This window comes from Trichoplusia ni, chromosome 11 (genome assembly GCF_003590095.1).
Source record: "Trichoplusia ni isolate ovarian cell line Hi5 chromosome 11, tn1, whole genome shotgun sequence".
In the NCBI taxonomy this organism is placed as follows: domain Eukaryota; kingdom Metazoa; phylum Arthropoda; class Insecta; order Lepidoptera; family Noctuidae; genus Trichoplusia; species Trichoplusia ni.
Genome location: NC_039488.1, coordinates 11700166 through 11726076, shown reverse-complemented (window position 1 = coordinate 11726076; position 25911 = coordinate 11700166). Strand labels below are relative to the sequence as shown.

Below are 25911 nucleotides of genomic sequence, written 5' to 3'. Positions count from 1 at the left end.
ACTAGAGCTAACGGATTTTGAAGTAAATTAAGTTTTAATATGGGGTTAGGAACTTGACTTTCTTAGGTTGTAAACATAATACAGGTAACGGTACTTATGCCAGGTTTACAAAAAACTGTGTTACAAATGATCGCTATAGATTCTTAATCATTTGTTTTATAAAATTGATTTTCTAAATTTTAGAGCTACTTTTATGCTTAAGGTTTTTTGTAGATCATATTAAGAATTTTCTACAAGCAGTCCATTATTTATATGTATTTGACTCTGGTTCTAGTCCAACCCTTAGCTAATTTAAATTGAGCTGTATTAGTTGTCAATAATCTAAAAAGGATATGAAATAAAAACTCAAAACTATAATTTCAAGTTTATTCAAATTGATTCCGAAAATATATTTTATCAACACATTTATTTACTAAATTAGATAGCATCATAAATTCAATGAAATATGAAAAAAAAACAAACAAAATACGAAATAATGAAAATGAAATGAAGATTAATTATAATACTTATCGCGATTCAATAAAAATAATTATTAATAAGGAACAATCAATACTTAAAGTAGTAACGAAACAAAAAAGATACATTATCGGAGAACTTACAAGCTACATTATCCTAATATCACATTCAAGCCGCATTCTGCAATACGAAATAGTAAGGCGGGTGTAACCTGTTAACTCCAACAGTCGCCACGTTAGGCGTGGGCCCGTGCCATTCCAGCCTATACTTATCCAAGACTCTTGTTGTCAGTGCTGCCAGCATTTTTCCAACAATGCCAGTCCCTGGACAAGCCTCCCCGAACGGCATCGATGCCAGAGGATGAGCTCTCGAAGCTCTAAGAGGCTCCCAACCCTCGTTGCACCACCTCTCTGGCACGAATGCGTTGGCCCGACCCCATTGCTTCTCAGATTTGCTCGTGACTCCATGAGCAAGAACTATGTCTACCTGTGGAAATTATAACGGAATATAAGTCATACATATGTAGTAACCAGCAGTTGCATGGTGCCCACCAGCTACTTATCGAAAATGATCTTACGGGAACATAAAATCGGAATATAAATAATGTGTTAATACTGTTTATAAACTATCTGTGGCAAGTTTCGTCTAAATCCGATCAGCGGTTTTTGCGGACATACATCGATACATCCATGATAGAAGAGGAGCTCGTGGCTAAGCTATAACCGCATAAGTGATACGATCACAGGTTAAGCTATGCTTGACGCGGTTGGTCTGTAGATGGGTGACCATCTTTGTCATAACGAGTTCCTCCGTGTTTCGGAAGGCACGTTAAATTGTGGGTCCCGGCTGTTATTCCTATATCTTTGACAGTCGTTACAGGTAGTCAGAAGCTTGAAAAAGTCTGACAGCCAGTCTAACCACGGGGTATCGTGTTGCCCAGGTAACTGGGTTAAGGAGGTCAGATAGGCAGTCGCTCCTTGTAAAACACTGGTACTTAGCTGAAACCGGTTGGACTGGTAGCCGACCCCAACATAGTTGGGAAAAGGCTAGGCCAATGATGACATCAATACATCCATATATAAACTTTCGCGTTTATAGTTTTAGTAGGATATCCAAATGAAAGAGGGTCCAAATCAAAGAGGGTTGTATCTCTTTGGCAACAAGTATTAGGAATTCTGAAATTGTGATTGTTAAAAAAAATTGTTTCTTTTAAGTTTACCTACCAGCTTTGTACACATTATGGAATGCAATAAAGTTATTGATTGATTGATTGATTGAAATATTGTCTATGTTCCGTGACATGAAATGTGAAAATACTCCTGCCTAGTCTAGCATTCCTCAACTTGGGCATAAACGTGATAGGTGAAGATAACAAATGTATTTTATATTCAAGACAACATACATCGAGACCTTTTTCTTCAGAAATACTAAGAAATGAAATATCCTCGTACTTACAATCATAGCTTAGTATATACCCTCAAAGTAACATCACATTACAGTTACAATATCACGTCTTGTATTTCTAAAATCATGCAAATCTTATTCAACTAGGTACCCATACAGAAGCGTAGGAGTAAAACAAAACATTTATACGGACTCTATTAACTCAGAGAGATAAAGATAATATAAAGAGAAATTTAATTTAAACGAAGAGAGGATGACGGTCGTGTATACTCCGAAGAGATTGCAGCGCTCTGCAAGGAGACAAAAAATACAGCGAAACTTGAAATGATATGTAATAATTCAGATTCACGTTATATTTCAAGTTTTTTTTTAGTAAAGGAAGAATTATTGAATATTCGTTTTATACCAGAAACGTTATGACATAATAAAGGTCTCGGGTCGAGTCGGGATGAGGCTAGCCCAGGACCGTAGAAATTGGCACGAGAAAGTCGAGGCCTATGCCCAGCAGTGGGAGGATAAAGGCTGTGGATGATGATGATGATGATACCAGAAACGTTTACGAGAATATTAAAAAAAAAAACAAAAACACAATTGATTTCAAATAAGTACCGTGCCAAACTTGATGAAATTTTTATGAGACCAAATTAAAAACTATTTCACGTTAAATGAAAAAAAAAATCATTTCATCAAAAAATAAGCAGACTAATTGAGAACCTCTTTCTTTTTAAAGGTTTAAAATACCAAAATGGGAACAGTGTAGGGTGTCTCTAGTTAGTGCGTAGTAACATCCGAAATTATATCTTAGATATTGATAGTAGGTAATTGAAAAATAATGTATACAATTGCGAACTCTGACCAGCTTAACTAATGTATAAACGAAGAGTCTTAATTAAGATTAATTAATGCAGCGCATAACGAAGATTCCTTTTATTTGAGCTTATTAAATACGAGCGGTCTTTAGAGGATAAACATCTAGTTATAGATCCGAAACTCAGAACTTTTCTTAACAATTTACTAGCCTCTTTATGCTATTTTTTTTCTCTTCCGAAACTCTTCTCGCCTCAACCTCTTCCATTCATTTTTTACCCTGAAGCTTGGCTACAGAACTTTATCTCTATCTTTTCTGATCCTTTATCACCTTCCATCAAACAAAAAATAATCCTATTAACAGCCACTTTCGAAACGTGAAGCCAACTTACCCCAGCAGGTATTTCATAGCCCCCAACGACTATAGCCTCTCTATTCCGCCTCACGACTCCTCCCGTCGCGGGATGCAGCCTCATAGCCTCCCTGGCGCAGGCAGCCACGTACGGAAGCTCTGGAGTGTCAGCGCCAGCGTCTCGCGATGCTATGGACCAGTGGACCTCGTCGTGAGCGCGCTGCTGACGTGCAGCGTGGAGTGAAAGCTGGTAAAACATGTGGATGGCTGTTTGGGCAAGCTGGAACGGAAAAATGAGGTCTTCAATTTTTGGTAATTTCAGAGTAATGTTTATTGAATACTTTGTAATATTAATTTGTTAAGTGTAGACAGTAGAACTATGTAGATGTATTTTTAAGAATACAATGTGTAATTTGAGACATCATTATCATCAGTCCGTGTCAGTCCACTGCTGGACATAAACCTCTCCCATCCGGGGCAGCAGATTGTCGGAATGGGTTCACGTGGTCCCGGTACACAAAGGTAATATTAAGGAACATGGGTGGGTTTTAGTCAGTAGAAGTCTGACATTGCCTTCCGATCAGCCTAAAGCGTCATTTGATGATTTCCCATTCGAAAAAACCGACTAATCTCATAGCATGAAACTGAGGCATCATCAATGTAAAACTATTTTAAATTCTTCTGGTGGCTGAAATCTATTTTAAATGGTGGTTTTTCTTTTACGTTTAAGATGACAACTTAGATCGGTGTGAACGAACAGACAAATATGTATTTTTCTCAATTCAATTTTAAAGGAATTTAAAAGAAATCTACTGTCTAGTTTCGAACCCAGATTGTTATCAGTCCGTCGCTGTAAATTCTAATAAGATTTACTTTATCAGTTTCAATAAAATCAAGACCTAAGTAAACCTTTTAAAAAGTTCAAACACTTTTTTCTCATGTCACTTTTATGTACTTATTTCAAATATATATTTCAGGGCCGATGGCGGAGCCTATTATACGTGATCTAAGTATTGTAAATTAGTTTAGGCCAGTACTGGACTATTCAAAGTATACCAAAATATCAATTTGACTCACAAACCTATAGCCGCGTAAGGAGTCCAGTTGAAGCCGAAACTAGTTGGGATATCCCGATAAATACGCAAGAGTAGGTTAACCGTTATTAGGTAAATAAACAATTATAGCGAAACACCACTTAATTATTATCTAAGTTAAAACAATATTAATTGGATGAAGAAGATGATTGATAATAAAAAAAACACCGCAACAAAATGTAATTTTATATAATTTATTGAGTTACTTGTAACCGATAATATCATGTTTCATTTCCTAGCATATGTGATACGTTCTTATTTGACTCTACAATTATATTTCTACGGTCGTGATCAAATTCACGATTCGTTTGAGTGTTACGAATCAATGTTTTGATCCGAATTGCCTGTTTATGGTAATTAGGTGAAAACACCATTTTCCTTTGTGAAAAACCCCATAAAAAAAACAACAATTATTTTCTTCTTACGTACAATTTTAATCTCATTCGTCATCGTTTAGCTATGTTGCTAGACGAGGACTCGGACGAACAATAATAAATGACACTAGTAAAGGCATTACTGATGCAAAGACATACATAAAAGCAGTTTTTTTTAGAAATCACACTATTTGATATATTTATTAGAATTGACTCCTGATATTTCACTTAGCAGACATTCGTTATACTTCATTTAAATCTTAAATGAGTACTACTTTTGCCCATGTTTTTCCAAGCCATAATGTATTCGGCTTCAAGGTCTTGTACTTTTTAATATCAATTGTCCTTGTCTTATTAATATCAATTGTGAAAGAGAAACCCCTAAAACACTGTCACAACTTCAACAATATTACTTTATTTTTTCATACGAGTTAAGTTTACTCACAGGATCGACTCCAGCTAGCAGTATATCGGCAGCTAGAGGCAGAATCCGCCTCTGCAGCGGCCTCAGTTTGTCCAGCAGAACCTGTTCCGGCCTCAACTCGCAGGAGCTCAGGGAGTGCAGCGCTTGTATCAGGAAATGTTCCGTAAGACTGTAGAAAAAGCAATGATATAGTTCTAAATGCTGACATTAAAATTTCCGGTCCTTTGATGCTGATAGTTGCGGAGCAAAGGACCAAAGTGCTGCCATGGTTCAGGTATTCGATTCATGAGTAATTCAACAAAGACTTGTCTTGTTTTTTTTTAAATGTCCGGTTTAAAACAATGTTAAGGCACGCTTATAATACTTTTTTCGCTCGGAAAAAGCTTTCTTAATTCCTTATCTAAGGATTGAGTCTAAAAAGATGACATTGAAAGGTCACAAGTGGGCGGCGAGCACAAAAACTTGAATCAACCGCCGTAAAAACGCAGTAAACCAAACCACGACTTTTATTGCAAAAAGGACAAGAATCTTCCCTTTACTCGGGTTTGTTTAATAGTCTCATTTATGTAATGGTTCAGCCTAATTTCCATCGTATGTCCTTGGTCACGGTACTTACGTTAAAATACGGTAAGTACGAAATGCCAACATCGTAACAAGAGTCCTTTTAAAACATCTGCTTTTTGTTCCCTTAATAGCAGTACTGCATTATTTACCCTTAATTAACAATGCGATGCTTTTTGTTTGTTTAGGTCATTAATTTTGTATTGAGTATTTTTATTGTCTCGCGAGGAATTTCTCATTAACGCGAGTGCATTTTCCAACTAGGAAACTGGTCGTACGATGCCGGTATCCCTATGTGGTTGCTATGGGTATAATGTGTCCCCTGTGTATACATTAGCAGCGGCCCATTGATTGGAACGTTTAAGTAATCTTCGCATGCCATGGGTAGAGGTTTCTGATAAAATAGAATGTTCACATTACGAACCTTCTCTTTGATTTCATTTCTAAATATAGTTTGGGCTTTTGTTTGTTTGATAAATTAAATCGTCGCCTTTTTTTTGGTTATCACTTTTTGTATAAGCAATTTCGGAAACGTTTTTGGGGCCTCATTTATTTATTTATCCTAGGCGACGAAGCAATGGCCCTTTTTTCTTAGTGACTTGGTGTGCACAAAAAACGTTAATTATATTATTTTCGCTACAACGCAGGATAATGAGTTTATTATACCCTTTCTTTACATATCAATAACACTTAGCTCTAGGTGACGGTTTAGCAAATCAGGGTTGAGGGTAGTTAGTTCAAAGTAATTGGTTTTGAGGTAGGCTTTTGAATTTTTTTCGCAGTTTAGATTTTATAACCATAATTATAACTTACCTAAAATGTCTGTCAAAGGTCTTCAAAGCACTGTTGAAGGTGGGGTTCTCTCGATTAAGGGTGGCCTCACTGCGGACCTGGTAGCTGCCGTCAGCGATCTCCCGGCTGCACCGCACTAGCCGCTCTGCCGGCGTCAGCTCCTCCAGGGACCGCTTGGACAGCGAGCAGAGATCATGGATCTCATCGTCAAGAGATGTCTTCTCTGGTTTTCTATAGGAAGACGTTAATTGTTGTACAATAATTGAATATCATTGTTTGATTAACTTGAACTTATTTACCGTTCTTATGGGAACACGGAAAAATATCACTGTCAATCAGTATTACTCGCGACTCAAGGATTGAAATCGTTACTGCGGGCGTCGATAAAAAATACTTACTGGTTGTCTGGTGTGGGTATATGCACGGCACCGTCCAGGCACCCGAATCGGATCCCGAAGATCATGACTCCAATAGTCTCGATGGCCCATCGGTAGATCTCAGTCTCCATCTCTTCGTTGAGAGCATTCTCAGCATGTCGTAGGTCTCCTAGCCTGAAAACATTATCACAAGTTAAACAAAAATAAACCTTATTACCAAGGCTTTACTAGATATTTGTTCGGAATCCTCATTGTTGCAAATTTGACTTGCACCAGTCCTGTTTTTTAATTTTGATTTTTGACAACATGTTTGTTACTCCGCTGTTCCAGGGCAATGGGCAATACGCTTTGGCAATACTGATTCCGGAAAAATTGAGAGAAATTATCGAACCTAAAGCACTGCAACGGTGGGAGACGAAAGGTCAGCCACGTGACTTTTCGACACGATATTATGTCATTTCTTGAGGGCTTTTTTGTCTTGCTTTTACTGTCCCATTGCACTGCAGAGCTATAAGTATTTTTCCATTCGGTCTTTGCTTTTTGGGTCATAGAAAACCTAGGAAGTCATCTAGAAAACCGTTATATTGAGTCAAACAAAATGAAACATTACCTTCGTGTGGCATCAGCAGCTATGTCATCGAATACTTTGTCGTAGCTCCTGAGAAGATTGCCATCCTGCAGTAAAGCGCGTATCGCCGCCCATATCGCCTTCGTTTCATCCCTGAATATAAATACAACAATTATTTTTTGAACATGCAAAGTATAAATTGTCCTTTAAATAAAAGTAAGTGTTTTAAAATATTAGGTATGTACCTATGTTTGACATGATTTTTCTCCCGTATTTTAGATTAATCAAAAATATAAGTTTATTTCGTCTTATTAAATGAACTGTATCCATCATTTGTACGGTTAGCATCAAAAGTTATTGAACCCTTCTATGAACTAATTTAAGGGATTTCCAAAATTCATTCATCATACATACATACTTCATACGTTACATACTTAATCTACCTAAAACCTGATTTGATTCTTGGCCCTGCGTAAATATTTCGTTCATTGAGTTAATCAACTTTTTTGCTGACTTTACTACCATAATATCTATGTAATAATGCAAGCATACACTATAAATTATTTTCATGCTTTCAAAGAATCAATAGTCTTAGGATCATTATGTTTCTCACGTCTATATTGACGACAATGTGAACCGGACGATCCAATGTAAATCAATTCCATTGTTTAATAAAAACAAATGATTAATGTTTTAAATCTAACCGTCAGATGTTTTGAAAACAGTGTCAAAGAGTGACGGCGCTATATGAAAATATATCTCTGTCTCTTTTTCACAATTGACTGTTGTATAAAGTGTAGTTTAGTAATCGTTTTATATTTATAATTATGATGCTATTGTTTTTTATATTATGCATTTTGCAGTTTTCTTTCCTGTTATGTAAGTCAATTCTTATGCTTAAAAATTGATAAAGCATAATTGCATGTTACTTAAACATTCCGCATATTATTATAAAAGAGAATATGCATATTTACTTATAATACTCGTGTTTTCAACTTTCGATTTCGTGTAAGCGAAAGTTTATTTTATAAAGATGCAGATGCATAATCTTTTATACATTAATACATCATCATTTTTATTTTGTGCCATTTGCCAATAAACTAAGTAAAAGGTGGAAAAAGGTACTAGGGTGTTATAAGTTTCTCGTGTCTGTCTGTCTGTAGCATTGTAGCTCCCGAACAGATAATGCGATGCGAAAGGTGATTTATGTGCGTGTGTTCTATAACATGTTTGATTAAAATCAGTCGAGCCATTTAAATGTTGTGAGATTGAGTTTTAGCCTTACTTTAAGAGCATAGATGGAGCTCAGAAGATTCAAAATCATGTTCACTTTAAACCTTGTCTTTGTAAGATTCAGTTCATTACTTAATGGCTCAAAGGACCAAGGGCTATTAAAGGTACAAACCCGTGAACAGGACAATGGCCCACGCCCTTCCTGTGTTGACAGAGAGGTGACTTCTCGAAGCGCGGTGGTTCCGTAGCGTAGCTCTCGTACACCTGTAACAATATTAACGGTTTTATTGAATGGGTTAATAGATATTTTGAGTTATTATAAGAATACCAGAATACAACTCTTCGCTTCTGTTTCTGTTCTGAAATTATGTCAATTATTTGAAACTAAGGTAGAATAATATATGTCGACTACCTGGAGAGCTGAATGGTATTCGAGTTATAGGACACCACGCTAGCCCAACTGACTGTACGCGTCGTCTCGCGGGTTCACTCCCCGCGGACATTGGACAACACTTCACCCCCGCCGTAAGGGTTAAATTATAAAAAAAAAAACTCCGAATTCCGAAGTTTAACACTATACCCTTCAATTTTAAAAACGAAAACATCTGACTAAATAAAATCATTATTCAATATCAATCCTTTTGTGATTTTTGTGAATATACAATAACATGCATAAAATACATAGGAAGCTCGCTCATTATGCAGAATACGACATATAAACATACAAACATTGCTTGCGGAACAATGACATATAAATTTAAGATAAGTCAACACCGCACGTGGTTGCGACGTGACCGAACCGCCCGTCACACCGTTACGTAACAATTTTATTACACTATTGTATATATTAAACATTGACTTATAAAAGTGCAGTTATCATGATTGTCTTTTAATTGGTTTCGGTGTAATTGTTGTTTAAATACCGTGTTATTGTGTTGTCACTTTAAAACATTATTTTGTATTGTTTTTGTTCTATAAAATTAATCGTTTTCAGATAATGTGTTTATTTTGTAATGATTTACATTCACCATTGTTTTTTTTTCAGGTTTTGACAACAAAATGATTTCATAAAATCGTTTCATCTAGTCCGAAGTTCTGAGGACTCTTCCTTTTTCAAGTTACTCAAAAAGGGCAGATTGAAAACCACATTTTTGAAATCAGTTGCAATTTTTTTTTCAAAATCGAAAAAGCGATCATCGGCTTGCAAATAGCGACTGTATAAAATACGAAAACCTTCATTGAAGTAAAATAAACACGTATTCATACTTCCAAATTATCTTGTGCGATTTGCAAGTCAATTCAGTTGACCCACATTATCGTGGCCTGTCGTAAATCGTATTTGTAAATACCGACCACGGTGTGATAGAGTGATCACGGATCACTGACAGATGTCAACAAACCCGTTATATGTTCCGCTTGTATGGTTATTCGTCAAAATATAAGTATTTAAAGTTTTGCAGATTTTATGTTTAATTGCGTAACTGTTGGGTAAGGTTACTCGTTAATCGATTTCTAAAAAGTTCATGGTCGTTAATTTTAATGATATCATTCTAAGACAGTTAATTAGACACATGACAAGTTAGGTGATGAATAAATTTATTGAATTGAATCTGTGTTAGGTTGCATTCGCACGTGTGCTTTTTAGACGTCGGCAGTGAGAAAAACGTTGTCGTGAGAACAATTCGACGTAGTTATGCGAACTAGAACCAACCCACACTTTCGAGTGAAATTGAGTTATATATGTAGATAGGCTGTTTATGGTGTATTACATCATCTCAGAAAAAATCCTGGCCGATATAGCAAGCTTCAAAGCAAAAAAAAAGGAGCCGTTTAAGGTACCAACCCGAGTTTGGGAACATTTTATACGCAAAACGGAACGCACCTTTAAAACAAAAACCTGATTATCTCAAAACTGATATGTTGTGGGTTGGTTCTAGTTTGCATACTGTAGTCTTTTAACGCGACAAATGAATCATTTCAAACGGGGCCAAAAGAAAACAAAATTAACATTATCATGATATCCTATAACAAATTATGATTTATAAAAATAAATACTAGAATTTAGATGGCACTGTTAGCCAAAAGCCTCAATCCGTACATAGAAGGATCGAGGCACTAAAGGTTTCGTACAAATAGACTAAAAATGAACAAAATCGAGTCGGTGACAAATATAAAACCGTAGGAAACTTTAATTTTTCTTTTAGAATTTATAATTATAGCACCCGATATTATCTGTAAATTAAAATTATCTAGCTGTCACGGTTCATGAGAAACACCCTGGTGACGGACGGCTCGACTGCGAAGCCTCAGTTATAAGATTAAATTTTTGCCGTTTGGATACAGAAGCCTAAATATTAAACACTATTCAATAACACAAATGTGATATTTATTAGCATGCAACATTTATCGTTCTCATGTGCAAGCTCAGAAGGTTGTAAAGCAATTCAAGGATTCTTTGTAATCTGATAAAGAACTCTAGATAACTCAGTTCAAGCAAACTGCGGTTCACGAGGTTCACGACTGATGATTGTTTACAGAAAGAGTTGCAATAAAATGCTCATGCTTGCACGGAGTCAGCATTCGATTTGAACTAAATAAACAATATACACGTGTAAGTCATCAACCTAGCCTTTTCCCAATTATGTTGGGGTCGGCTTCAAGTCTTATCAGATTCAGCTGAGTACCATTGTTTTACAAGGAGCGACTGCCTATCTGACCCTCTCAACTCAGTTACCTGGGCAACAAGATACCCCTTAGTCAGACTGGTTGTCAGACTAGCCTAGCTTCTGACCACGCGTAACGACTGCCAAACGAGTGTAAAACAGGCCCTACAATTTAACGTGCCTTCTGAAACACGGAGGAACACGTTACTAGTTAGATGGTTTCACGATCCACGATCCACGATCCACCGGCCAACCGTATCAAGAAATGTAAACACGTGAAATGTAAGTGTTTTACAAAGTAGGTACTTAGGTGTAGGATTACTATTCATAAACATAATCTCAATGGATTCTAGGTTTTGATTACGAACAGATAGACAGGTAGTTATAAATCATTATCTCATAATTATATAGGTAGGTATAATTCTGTAAAAGATATACTAAAATTAACTGAGAATATTTTTGATCCTTTACTGATTAAGTTAAACCTACTTGAATAAGAAGGATTTATTTCAATCTAGTTTGGATAGCTATAACAGTGTAGCTTCTTTCGATGTGGTTTTTAAATTCGTACGATAAATTGAATTTTACTATTTTCCCGCTTGAAATGAATTCCAACACATGTTCTCATTAACCTGATAATCTCAAATTCACCCCTAATTACGGTATCGATAGTTCTTTTATCGAAAGTAATTTGTTTGTTGTTGAACAGTGCAGTTCCTTGCTTTCCAAAACACACAAGCTATAGAGGCTGCTGAAATTTTGAAGAATTGATGATTTAAAAACAAGAAACTCTTGATAGTATATGTAAAATTAAAAATACGAAACAATCATTTATATTGTCTATTTTCTGTTGGTTTTTTTTATAACACAAGGTGCCTAATACCAATCTAGATAGACTATCACGTATTATCACGTCCAGCAACCATGATAGGAGTTTCCACGTTTTATTATTGAAGCTTTTACTCCGTCCTCCAAATATTATTTTTGTTGGATAACATATTGTATCGGCCGTTAATTATTATGACCTTTGCGTGCGTCATAGATATGTGTTTATTGTTAAATGTTGTTAGTTTCGTAGCAATAATTGTGTTACTAAAGATATCACTTAGTTTGTCATTGTTTGTTTTTGCTGACTATTTATAGAGCGGCTTGTAGTTTGTATGAATAGTTTAAAAGAAATCTTACGACTGATATTGGACCGCTTTTTTTCCTTGTTTACTTAACAGAAAAAATGGATACGGGTGCTCATAATTTTATAAGAAACCCGCTATAGAAGTAATAGTAATAAGGTTTTCATATTTTTTGCTTGAGACCAAGTTGGTTATTATAACTATACTAGCTGACCCGGCAAACCTTGTTTTGCCTAATAAATTATTTCTATGTGTATGTATTTTTAATGCCACATTATAAAAAAATATAAACAAACAACTTCGTCAAAAAAAATACTTTTTAGTGTGAGCAACCATTATCACTTCGAGGTATGAAAAGTAGATGTTGTTCTATTCTCAGACCTACCCAATACGTATACAAAATTTCATAAAAATCTCTCGAACCGTTTCGGAGGAGTACGGTAACTAACAACGGGAATTTTATATATTAGATTTTACACGTGCCAAGCACGTGAAAAAGAAGTGCTCGGTTACATATTTAATTATTAAACGAAACAATAGTTTATTAACACATAAGCGCCCATCGCCATATCTGCTCATGATTAAGGATTCCGGATAGGTCCGAAACTAGTCGGGCAATCCCGATAAATACGCGTGAGTAAACCGTTATATCATTTAATTATGAACATCATTTATTATTTTATTTTTTATACATTTAGAAGAAAGTAAAGTTATATTTGACTTCGTCCAAAATAAAGCAAAATGGGTACTCAAATAGACAAAGAAGCTTACAATTTATTCATCAGAGGTGACGTACGCGGAACATATGAAAGTTAGTCGCTACCGTTAGATAAGTGACCTCGAATAGTGCTAAAAATTTGCACAAATCTCAATACATAGACACAAGCCAGAAGTGTTGCTTAGGCGATTTCAAAAAACCGGTCATGTGTGATTTAGATGAGACACGCGACACTAAGGGTGTTGTAACGATACAAATCCGTTGGGTGACAAACAAATTTATGTATAACCTTATATTTTGTTAATATCATTATAAAACACAATGTAACTTTATAAGCGTTCTTTAGTGTAATCTTTTTATTTTTGTCTTATGTTAAGACCATTCTTTGTTCTACTGATAATTTCCGTAAGGTAGAGTATGTTGGAACTATATACCTACAATGTTAACACCTTATTTTGCCCCCATATTTGTACCCCTATTCATTGCAAATAAATGATTTCTTTCTTTACGAATTTATGACTGTAACAACGTTGCTCTATCTTTAGTTATTAGTTTCTTTTTTAATAATTTAATCTAAATACTTATTTTTTTTAATCTAGCTATCATAGATCGTGACTTTCACCAAAAAATACTGAATGGATTTAAACAAAAATTAGTTTACGATACTTCGTAATGTGAATTAACACATAGGTTAGTTTTTATCCCGATTTTATGTTCCCGTGGAATTAATTTCAATTTGTTGGACGGGTCAACAGACAACAGCTAGTATTAACTAATTTACCTTCCTTTCTCAAGAGTTGAATACCTGTTTAAACACAAGAAATGCATAAAAAATTACACTGAAATTTCTTTAAGCAAATGTACTCTGGCGCACTGTCACTTTGGTATTAATGAAAGTAAATAACTGTTTGGAGAGCTCGCGATATCACGTGATGTTTATCTTGTGAATGTATCGCTAATTAGATCTAAAGCTTAGTATCAATTAAGAAAGGAAAGTCTGTTGTGGATTATCGTCGACAGTTCACACATAGTCTCCGTTATATTGGATTTTATTTTTACCTATATAGCCGACCCCAAAATAGTTGGGAAAAGGCTAGGCCGATGATGATGACTCTATACTAATATATAAAGCTGAAGAGTTTGTTTGCTTGAACGCGCTAATCTCAGGAACTACTAGTTCGAATTGAAAAATTCTTTTTGTGTTGAAAACACCATTTATCAAGGAAGGCTACATACCATCACGCTGCGACTAATGGGAGCGAAGATACAATGGAAAATCTGGAAGGCGGGTATAAATCATAACTTATATCTCTAACCACGCGGCGAAGTCGCGGGCACCAGCTAGTATACTAATAAAATTATCAGTAAAAGTATATCCGATAACCATTTTAACAAGCTGTTATATGATCATGTTTCTTTGCGAATTCCTGTCTAAAAACCGGTAGTTTTTGTAGACCAGTTTTATTTTAATATTTTAATAATATATTTTTTTAATATGGGCGTTTTGGGTGATTTGGGTGTTTATTAATCTAATAAATACGTATTAATAACAAGCTAAGCTCGCCGGGTTCACACGTATAGTTCGTGTATACCGCGAGGCTATAGAAAATATAAGATATTATTTTCGTGCGCATTTTTCCGGTCTTGGGAAGTTCTTTTCATTTTCGGGCCGAAAACGATACAAACATAAAATTTGGAAAGTGTATGCATTTTTTCACCTCAAGTATAAACCGTACCTATCAGTTACAAACATATACGAAATTCTCCGTAAATAACATAGGGGCCATACATTATAATCTACAGACGCATAATCTATAGACGATCTTACATGAAAACAGTATAAGTTAACTTTCATGTGCATCTGTACCAAGTGGAAGAACCGGATCATTTTTAAAACATAAAAGTCGCATACTAAGTGATTCAATTCATGCATATTAAAAGTGACATAAATAATGTAATTTATGATGTAACTGATATCATGCGGTGGACCCGTGCATGCATATGCTGCGCAATATGCGGGCTATGGGTAGATCATGGGGTATTTGTGACAATTGAATGGTGGTCATTGTTTACGAAGAGATTAAATGATACTCGTCAAGGTACTTTCCAGAGAAAGTTATATCATTTGCAAAATGATTGCGACTGAGGCCCTGAAACAGCGTTATTGCAGAGAGATGTCAATATTTGTTTAAATCATGATACTATTACTTTCATTGGTGGCTTAGCTTTAATTTAACACCTTTATTAATAAAATGCTTTAAAAAACTACTTAAACCTCCGACTATGATATATATTTATTTCCTACAAGTTCTTTTTTTTACATTCTAAAATTTATGTTGATGTAAATGAATACTTCTGACTTTATCCAAATAGCTTAACACAGTAAAACAAACCTTATTACATTGATTGTTTCACAGGTTACGAAAAAAACAACAAATAAAAGATTCAAATGAGTGCTGCAGTTACAGAAGTTAACTTCGTAGAGTGTGTCTTCCATAATATAACCGGTCTAAGTACGAGGTTTCTAGACTTACCTCTCTCATCATTTCAGGATCGAACACGTACAGCACCGGTCGTGTCCTGGAGGCCTTGGCGAGGCGCACCAGATCACCGTACTTGTCTTGGAGGCCTTCCAGCAAGCCGAGACCGACGGTGTGGTGGTAGCTCCCTGTAGAATACAAGAGTATGAGAATAAACGAGATTTTAGGGAGAAAATAAGTTATTTTTTGGTGGTTCTAATACCCATAATATTGTTTAAGAGGATCGAGGCATTTTCTGACAAAATAACACGATTTTTGAAAGCAAGTTAAATACCGCTGTGGTAGACTTCTCAAGTATTGCATTGTCTATCTTTTAAACAGCAACGATGGATATACAATAAGGATCAGCGGGATTGTCGAAAAAGGTTTGACAAAGGAAGGAATATGGGTGAGTTTTTGTCAGTAAAAATCTAAAACTCCCTTCTGCGCAACCCAAAGCGGGAGAAGTAATTTGATGACTTCCTATCCCATAAACACAGATGTTAATACTATCCGACAATATCCTTTGTTCAAGTAAAAAAGCCGGCTGTTTGTAGAATAACATAAATTATGAAATGATAAATTCCCAGTATAACAATATATCACAAACTGACGTAATAATCAAGGAAATCATAAAAGGTTTCTAGTTTACAGAAGTAAAGTTGAATCTATAAAATGGCGATACAAACCGGAATGAAAGTAGGTTCCAGTCTATTTTAGGTCTAGCGAAAGTGACTCTAGTACTGTCTGGATAGATTTATAGGTGTTCAGGTTTTATAGGCCTTTGTGTACCGAGCTTAAAGCCTAGGCGTGGTTTAGGTAGCGACTTCTGTATATTACGAGCGAGACTTCGGAGTGTTATAGATTTTATCGTAGTACCGACAGCACGGCAAGTCAAAGAGGGAAAATAGATTTTGAAATCGACGAAAATTAAATACGAGCTTTGGTTGATCGTTGGGTCTTGATGATGTGCAGTGGAAAAATATGACCTAATGATGATTGCACGTGATGTCGTCATCGTCATCATCATCAGCCCATATTCGACCATGCTGGACATAAGCTCTCCAATTGCACGTCAAAAAGTGCAAAATGATGGTAAATAGTAAGTTGTAAGTTTTGGATCCAATATAAGTTGCTATATTTAATGGGGCATGAAGGTTGGTCTGCTAAGTCAAAGGTAAAGCTTAAGTATAAGGTTCAAATCCGTATGCATGGACGTCTTTTTTCGAATTCTTGTGCAAAATCAGCGCACCAAGAAAATGATTATTGAAAAATTGAGTCGGTCATTTTGCGACTCTGCGCGGAAAAAAACCAGTTTTAGACAACTAACACATTAATTAAGTCGCTTTTTATCCTGATGTTCACGATAGGAGTTCTTTTATTGGATTTCCGTCTATTGTTATTTATTAATTATTGTTATTATCCTTGACATAGCTCTTCGTACGTGAAATATGTTGACTATCCTACAATATAGCCTACTAAACTTTGGATGTATGTATATACGTTCCTCTTTCACGCAAAAACCACTGAACAGATTTAGACAAAACCTGGTACATACATAGTTTTAGTCAGCATTAACACCTAAGATCGTTGTTATCTCGATTTCATGATCCCGTGGAATCATTTTCTATTTGTAGCGGGCCTGCGGGCACCAGCTGATTCAGTCTATTCTTCGTTTTTAACTGTAAGAGTGGCTTAACCGTACGACTTCTGTCAACGATACATTTCTCCCGAGCATTAGAGTCTAGTGTTTTATTAACAAACATTAGTCGTGGCACACGCCGTTAATGAAATTTAATGTGTCTCATTTACACTGCGCTGAGAAACAACGCCATGAATTGTGCGGAGAAATATTGCAGATGTTTTAAAGTTGTTGTGATTTAATTGAAGTAAAGTCACCGTTTTTAATTTTACTTCTTTTGATAGACTTTCGCCAGGGTTGTTTTTATTTTGGCCTGTATACGTATAACCACTGGAGCCAGTTATAAATCTTGAACAAAATAATTATAGTTTTAAATAAGTCAATTGCGACATAGTGGTTTCCTTAGGTTTACGCGAAAGTTAGACAATGAAATGAAACTACTTTTAGTCTTAAATTAAACTGCGATAAAATCCGTAAAAGTAGTTTCATTTCAATTGCGACATTTTCGTTATCTATTTTTTATTACCAAGCTTTAGGTAGCAATTATTTTTTATACCTCCAGACACTACAAACATGAATATGCCAGCAATCAGTCGCAATCAGTATCAAGAGAGTGATAAAACGAAAGTAATCTTCTCAAATTGCAATTTACAACGGAAGTATGGCGCGACGACGACGCGACGGCAGCGCACGCGCATACCCTACCACCACTCCACCTCTTGTGGAAAAGAGACGCGGCTACATCTCTGTAGCGCGCTGTCACGCTTATGCAATCACATTAATATTGTTTAATGAAGTGGTAGGCCCTTAGCTCACCGTATAAGGACGCAAATACGCAGTCAGGCTCTCATAAAACGGGTATCGGGATTGTGTTTTATTTTTAGACGTAAAACCGCTTCGGGATGTTAATTTTAAGTTCATTAAGTGGTAGATGCTGACTTGGAAGTACTTGGCACAGTTGAAATTTAGCATAAGTATTTAATTTACAAAGTTGACTACATAGATAGCTGTCAAGCCAAATCCATTGTGTCCGACGAGAATTTGGAATTTAATCATTACGTTTGTGTCGTGGTTTCACAAACATACAAGTCACATACAGAAAGACAAAATAAAAACATACAACTGACTTCAAATGCAAAACTACTGCACCAAACTTGTTACCAAATGATAGCTATTCCACGTTAAAAGTCTCAGAAAAATATTTCGCGGATCAGTCATGCTTATCTTACTAGGGGACCGAATCAAGGACATGTCTCGCCACATACCACTGGACTGTCCGAGCAATTCAAAAAATTTGCAATAAAACAGTAGTTTTTTTTAATGGTGTAAAATAATGCCTATGAACGAACAATATTTGCACTTCATTTGGGACACCCCTAAACCAAACAGATTAAAAACAATAATTAAATGCTAATTAGTTATTCAAATACATGTAATACGTCAATTATAAAATATAGCTTATGTAATCGTTATCAGGAATGCTGACCGCACAGTAATTATGTTTTAACCGCGTATACGATGTTAACTGTTTGTTATGACTGGACATGTTTAGTTAGACTACAAGCTAGAAATTAAAGAAAAAACTGGTTCAGTGCGTTTTGAATTTCGCGTCATAGAGGTTTCCATACAAACAGGCTTAAGGAAATTTGAACATAAATTGTCGGTTCCCATCGTTTTTTTCTTTTCTGTTAGGAAATCCTTCAGTCTCCTTCCACTATGGGTTGAACGAAAGAGAAAATCAGACTTCTACTGACTAAAACCAACCCATGTTCCGTATCAGTGTCGCGAACCCTTTCTCAACGATGCGACACGGGCATGGTCCAGATCGAGTGCGGGTCCACCTTCAAATTTATTTGACATCCAACCCATTTGTTTAGTTTCAACCTATTTGTACGAATCCCAATTGACTGGTTATTAAAAAAATACTGTTCTACTACCTATACGCATGATAAATCATATAACCTAAGCAAAATGCAGCATAATTCTCTGCTTAAATCGTAATTATTCAGCAAAGGCCTTGACATCAGAATATACTGAACGTAAACATTATCAAAACAATGGATGTTGTTTCCATCCAACAGGGGGCATAGATCTCTGTAACTGCGGCGTTAAAGGCGAACAATTATCGCTTTTAACTAGTTCCTACCGTTGACCTTTGAACTAATGTTGCTAATTACGACAAGAGTTCTGCTTACTGCGAGTTCGTTGTAGAAACATGAAAAATGTGGGTGAATTTTGAGTTCGCCGAAATGTCTGAAAGTTTTGGAGAAGTTTCCTGTAGTGGATAAGGTTTAGTTTAAAATACTCTATAGAGCAGAGTTAACTAGAGTTCCAAGCAAATATTTCGTTACGCGTGGGTTTAGGTGGATTTGAAATTCTTTTGTCAGAGAAGAATTTTGGTTCTCATAGAGTGCACTGGCTGTGTACCTCATGCATGGGTAACACTGTTTGTTTAGCGGTTGTGACTAGTAGGTAAACTAATTGCTTAATGTCGTCGATGTTAAGTCGGGAATGGGAGGTAAGAGGTCTAGACAACGCTAGATCAATTTAGTTTTTAAAACGACTCCCTCACTAAGAAATTGAATCCTTGTTTGGCGGGGGTTTCACTAACATTCAGGTCACATGCACAAGAACACTCGGACTGAGGCAAGCATTAGTGGATCACTCTTACGCTTATCCTCGGGAACTGAATGCGCAACACGTCACATTTAGTGAGTTTGGCGTGGTGACCTTAACCACTCATAAATAGGCAAAGAATCCCTTTTGACAAGCAACCTGGCGTTCGAAAAATGTGACTTGTCTACTTGTATGCCTTAATTTCCCTCGTTTGAATGTTTAAAGGAACAGATATACGCACCGATCCTCGGCAGTACATGAGCGGAATGCCGCAGCATGGGCAGCGCTATCGGTCCCGGGATCTCGTTGAAGGGTCTGACGGACTCCACCAGCCTGGGGGCCGCCATGTTGCTGCGCTGCGGAGACGTCGAGGTCTGCTGCGAGGAGGATCCTGTGATGTGCCGTCGTTGGCGGTGGAACCTGATGAGAAATTATAGGTATATGATGTTGTTAGGAATTGAGGTGCTAAAAGCAAGTAATTGACGTATTCATGTTATTAGGGTGAATATTACTCCAAAATTTAGAAGCAACTCTTTGAATGAAATTAGTTTAAATATGTATAATATTTTTGACAGTTGAATTGAAAAAACATAAGCATCCTTCCATTTCTCTATTGTGTAAAAAGCTAGGTTTTGAAAAGTAAAATAAAACTCTACGAACTAAGATTCCCTGATTTCTTTCAGTAAAATTAATTTTATTGGATTGGTTTCGAATCTGTACCTTTGTGCACAGTTTATTGATGAAATCTCTAGACCATAACAGATATAATCGATCATTTTTCATCGAGACTCATCATGACCTAATAAAGAACCCATGTTATTTGAATAATTTATAACTAAGTAGTTTATAGTCCTTAAAAATTGATCGTCAACTGTTTTATTACTTGTAAAATGGAAACTGGATCGCGATACAACTGTAATTATGTGGTTAATTACTTCGTCCTCATTATTTGTTTAAATAGAAAATACATTTCCGTGTTTCTCTATTGCTTGTCTTTTTAATAACGGACAGTATTTTTAACTTATTAAAGTTAGAATTGAGGTTGTTTACGAAGTGGTGATTTTAATGATGTAGGCGAAATAGGTGTATTTTTGATAAAATATTTTACAATAATAGAAAGAGTTTGAATGTTAATGTTGAATGTTACATTTGTCATGTTTTATTTAGTGATGTTTTTTTTTGATGTCAAAATGAAATAATTTTATTAATTTCTTTCTTTGATTCTCAAAAACAATAGCGACATTTCTAATAATTTATGCCAATTGTTACCTAGCTTAGCATGCGTCATTCGCAATCCATAATTAACGTGGTTTTGAATCTACACTTATACTTTAAATTGACAATGAAGATTGCATAAGTAGGTTACATATTATTCAATAAACCATATATTTTGTTTCTTTTATACAAAACAGGCTTCGCGTATCTTTAAATCTTCTGTCTATCTATGGATGTCTTCAGAGAACTAAACTTATAAACATTTACAACACAACTTTAATGCGTCTCATTTTTTAAATGTCGGTTTCGTTTACGATGTTCGCCTTTTCTTTTGTTTTAACTTCCAGTGCGTGTTTTAATCTCAAACCAAGACCTCTAAAATTCAACCTTACAGAGAGACAATAAGGTTATTTGTTGCTTTATGAGATGTTTAAGTTAAGTCCTTAAGATTTTTAACGAGAATTTGCCAAGCAAGAATGCGGCGGGATATTAAACGCGAACTTGATACAAATGCACTTATGTACGAAGTTCAAGGGCAATAATATAAATTGCGACGATATCAAATGTATGAGTATCAATTACTGGTGCAGTTGGCTGTTATAGGATTCATTTGCATATCTTTTAGTACTAAGCCGTCAATGTATTTCGAACTAGGAAGCATTCGCCAAATGAACGTCAGATTAACATTCGGATTATACCTATTTTTTTTAAATAAGGAAGCGGTGTTTACGTCTTCACGATTACAAAAAGGAACGATTTTTTCAACCGGTATTGTTGTTGTGTGATATTACGTAGTCATAAATTATTTTGCATATTTCTGACGTGTTTTGTTTTTAATTTATTTTAAATTCATAATCTTTGCCATTGTTGTCGTGAATGAGCAATTGAATAACTGTTTTAAAATGTAGACGTTACCTACTTCGGTATGTCTCATATATTTGGTTAGTAAAAGTTTGGCTTAACATTGATTGAGTGCGTAAAATATTATCTAGGTTTCAATGTGAATTTAGAAATTATGTTATACTAGCTGTTGCCCGCGACTTCGTCCGCGTGGTTAGAAGATATAAGTTATAATTTATACCTGCCTTCTATCTATCTATATGCCTTCTATCTATCTTGTAGGATTCAGTCAGCGTTTGCAATGCAAGCGTAAAAAATGTGTTTTTTACGACCTCACATTAGAAACCTCAAAAATTGTAGCCTATGTGTTATTCTGATGTATAAGCTATATTGTGGTAAAGTTTCATTCAAATTCATTCAGTAGTTACGTGAAAGAGTAACAAACATCCATACATCCATACTTACAAACTTTCGCCTTTATAATAGTAGTAGGATTTATTTTAACTTTAATATTTTATACAAAGACGGATTTGGTAAAAAATAGCTCTTAATTAATAGATCACTTTTGAGTAAATTATAAATATAGTAAAAAAAATAATGAACAAAATTTAGGTCTGGAATAACTTTAATATGAAAAAAACATTCTGCCGTTGAAAAATAAAATATTTCATTAGGTATTCTTGCCTGAATCTTCGAGCTGTGCAAAACATGGAAAGCTCTTTATTTTATTTTACATCCTTTTTAAAACTTACTTCTTAAACTATCCTACATGCCAAATCTAAACTCTTTGTTCTTTTTCTGAGAACTATGCATATATTTCTGTATTTTAAAACTTCACACAATAGAATATTAAATTTTGCATTTCGGCCAGTGTGCCAAGGTTTTGACTAAGAAGGTTCTATATAAACTTGGACGAAGAACAATGGTACTTACGAAAATGGATGGTTCTCTTTAATTAGGTTATGATACAAGGAGGGGAGAGTAATAATTTTGACTGCGTTCTTGGCACAATCATAGCCAAGTTTAGCTAAATGTTCGATTATGACTCGTTAATGCTGTCTCCTTACTTGAAATTACAACATTTTTAAGCAACTTTCGGGCTTATAAATAATGATGCTGCAAAAAAAAACTTTCTTTGTTCAGTATAGGTGAGAATTTGTAAGGAAAACAAGAATTTGTGGATCTAAAAAATGCTCGGCCTATACAAGAATCGAATCCTCAACTCGGGTATTGGCTTGAAAACGTCGTAGTGTCAGACCTGAAGTTATAACTAATAATATAACCAACCTATAATTAAAACGAAATCTATTATAAGGGTATAGTAATATATCATACGACAAAATTAGTTTTAATTAGATTTAAGCCAGCAAACTGGGAGCAAGAGTTCAACAGGAGTTCAGAAGTTCTAGATTTAATGAGATATTATTTTAAAGTTTGTCTTATGGCGTTAACAGGTGCAGTTTCAGACTATTTATAGCTAAGCTGTGTTAGTTTATTGTTGTTTGATGTGAGGCTAAATACTAGTTAGGTACGAAGGAGACTGGCTTTATTTATGTAAAGTACTTTAATGTCTTAATATAGTTCTATTATGCAGTCATGCACTAATATATTACCGTGTTTTATTTGATTTGGTAATCTTTATTGTGGTTTCAATGGATTTTCGTTTTTTGATGCTTAGTTTTGACCAAAATAGACCAAGATTGGTTAGCCTTCCTTGAATCCTTATTCAAATGGAGTAAATAAACTATGATTTACATATTTTAAGACATCAAAATAAGAATATTAAAATGCAAGGGCCTTGAGTTAGAAGAGGAAGTGCAATTTATGTAACTTGATAGATATTTGATACAAGGTATTTTGGCGGCTACATAAAAAGAGAATTATTATATGGATTCCGTGCACATTACTGAGGTTTCTTTCCTCCCGGAGTACTTGACAACGTGTATGGGGTTCCTACGTTGTTAAAAAAATGGTTTTTTTTTCTTAAAAATTCTGTCAAGTTTTTAGTATTTTTTTGTAATGACAATTAAGTTTGACAGCTCTTTCTCATTCCCACCAATCATCATGCCTATAAGCCACATCTTTTAATTCTGCTCTGATTATGAATATGTAGTTATATATGAAGTTAAGATTATATTATCCATATGTATAAACGATATTAAATAGCAAAAGATGCCGAGATGTTACATTACAAAATAAAATACATAACAAGCTACTTATTATTTTCAATTGACTTCAAAGAAGGCGGAGGTCCTAAATTCGTCTGTATTTTGATTATTATTTTTTGTAAACTCAGAGCTTCGGATTGAGTTGACCGATTTTTTTTATTCTATTTTCATTTAATATGTAATAGCTGACATGCATAAAACTTGCCAAAAGTTTTGGATGTTTTTTTGTTAAAACAATATTATAAATAAAAAAATAAACAAAAACAAGATAAGCCAATCAGGTTCTATTTTACAACTTTCCTATAAACTTGTTTTATACGCGACATTTTAAAGTTAGACGCAGTTAGTTGTTTACATACCAATAAAATACATTGGTATGTACACATATCGTAGGTCGCAATTGAAACCTGCATACGAGTGGACTTTGGTCTCTGTCGAGTGCCAATTTAAATATGGGACTGATTCGAGAATATCGTGGTATTTGTAATACATTGCGTAGTTGTCCAGTCTTTATATAAGGTTTGATATATCATTGCGCGTAATGTATAGCAACTTGTGCGAATAATTCACACGCTTTAAATGAGGTTGTATGTGGAACAAATCAATCGGGCATCAAATCGTTATGTATAATAATAAAGTCTGCGTATCAGAACAAGTTCTTAAAAAAAAAACAATTTTATTTAAATAAAGAAAGAACACTTTTTAATTAACCCTACCTTTGTATCACTGTTTGGCAAAGGCGCGCATTGTTCTGCCCAACCTTAATTTTTATTTCGATAGTTAAATAAAAGTCACATAAATACACATCACAGACACATAGGTTAGTATCCAAAGGATGGTTTATTTTCTAAATATAATTAGCTAGAATAAATATTTCCTTGTGCAAGAGGAACTCGTTTCTATGCAATTAACTAATTAAAACGGATCCTTGTTACGACATTCGCGAAACTGCACTCTTCCGTTAAGTAACTATTCTATATTTTTTGAAAAAGTAAAAATATTGGCAATATCGTCGGGCAGATTCTTAGTTATTTTTTAATCTCATGCTAACACTAAAGGTGCTAAGTGGTGGCAAATATTTGAATAAGTCAGTAAATCACAGTAAGTTATTATATCACAATGATAGGAATTGATTGATTGACAATGGGCTGCAGTATTTTTATCTTATTTCTTTCGTTTCAATTGTATATTAAAAGCATTACGCCGAGATTCTTCGAATAAGAAATCTAATAAATTCTCAATTCCACCCTCAGAATGCAATAATCCTGTCCCATACTTAGATTACAATGATGCCTGTTTTATTTCTGTATTTAAAAAAAGGAATATCCCATTGTCTATTTATAAACTGATATTCATTGTCTATGCAAAATTACCTCACCTTTATTTAAAAATAGAATTCGCCTTTCGTTTGTGCAAATCGTAAACAGTTCATTTTGTTTTTTTTCCGATGCTTGCTTTTTCACATTTTAAGACTCGTAAACAATGTTCAATAAACCATAAAAATGGGGTTAACATTATTGTGATTATCTTTTTGACATTTATATTTATTTTAACCGTATTTTTATTACTATAATTTCTGTAATTATTTTACTCCCCAAATGTTTCTGGTTAAAGCAATTCTAAAAAAGGTAACATGAGAATACTAATTGAATTAGCAAGTATTTGTGTGCCAAATAAGTATGTACAAAACTTAAAGTCGTTGGAAATAAAAATTAACAAAAAAAAAACAACTTACAAGGATTGCCGAATCAAAAAACTAGATTTCGACATGGTCAAATTAAACACTTTTTCACTTATCAAACAAAAAAAAAACAAAACCAAAGTTATTTAAAAAATTAAAACGTCACTTCACACTTTCCCGCTCATATTGTTTACGATGAAACAATTCAAAAAGTTTTATTTACGAAAGACAGTGTTGTCGTTTGGCCGAGCTAGTCGATAATGCATTCAGAGATCGT

General features: G+C 34.9%; 1 protein-coding gene across 1 annotated transcript; it reads right to left on the bottom strand.

The window, feature by feature from the left end:
• Positions 1-490: 490 nt before the first annotated feature.
• LOC113498676 (probable cytochrome P450 49a1) lies at positions 491-25911 on the bottom strand. Its single transcript, XM_026878789.1, has 10 exons — positions 25689-25911; positions 19972-20150; positions 15488-15621; positions 8615-8706; positions 7252-7362; positions 6663-6815; positions 6286-6495; positions 4933-5080; positions 3060-3299; positions 491-942 (listed from the first exon to the last, which is right to left on the bottom strand). The coding sequence occupies exons 1-10, from the start codon at positions 25721-25723 to the stop codon at positions 625-627; spliced, it is 1620 nt and encodes a 539-aa protein (XP_026734590.1). The 5' UTR covers positions 25724-25911; the 3' UTR covers positions 491-624.

Excerpts from the sequence above, each read along its gene's own strand:
- LOC113498676 (XM_026878789.1), bottom strand. The coding sequence starts at position 25,723 with ATGTCGAAATCTAGTTTTTTGATTCGGCAATCCTT. Across the intron at positions 20,151-25,688 it reads TTTTTGATTCGGCAATCCTT|GTTCCACCGCCAACGACGGC; the intron begins GTAAGTTGTTTT and ends ATTTCTCATCAG. Across the intron at positions 15,622-19,971 it reads TCATGTACTGCCGAGGATCG|GGAGCTACCACCACACCGTC; the intron begins GTGCGTATATCT and ends TGTATTCTACAG.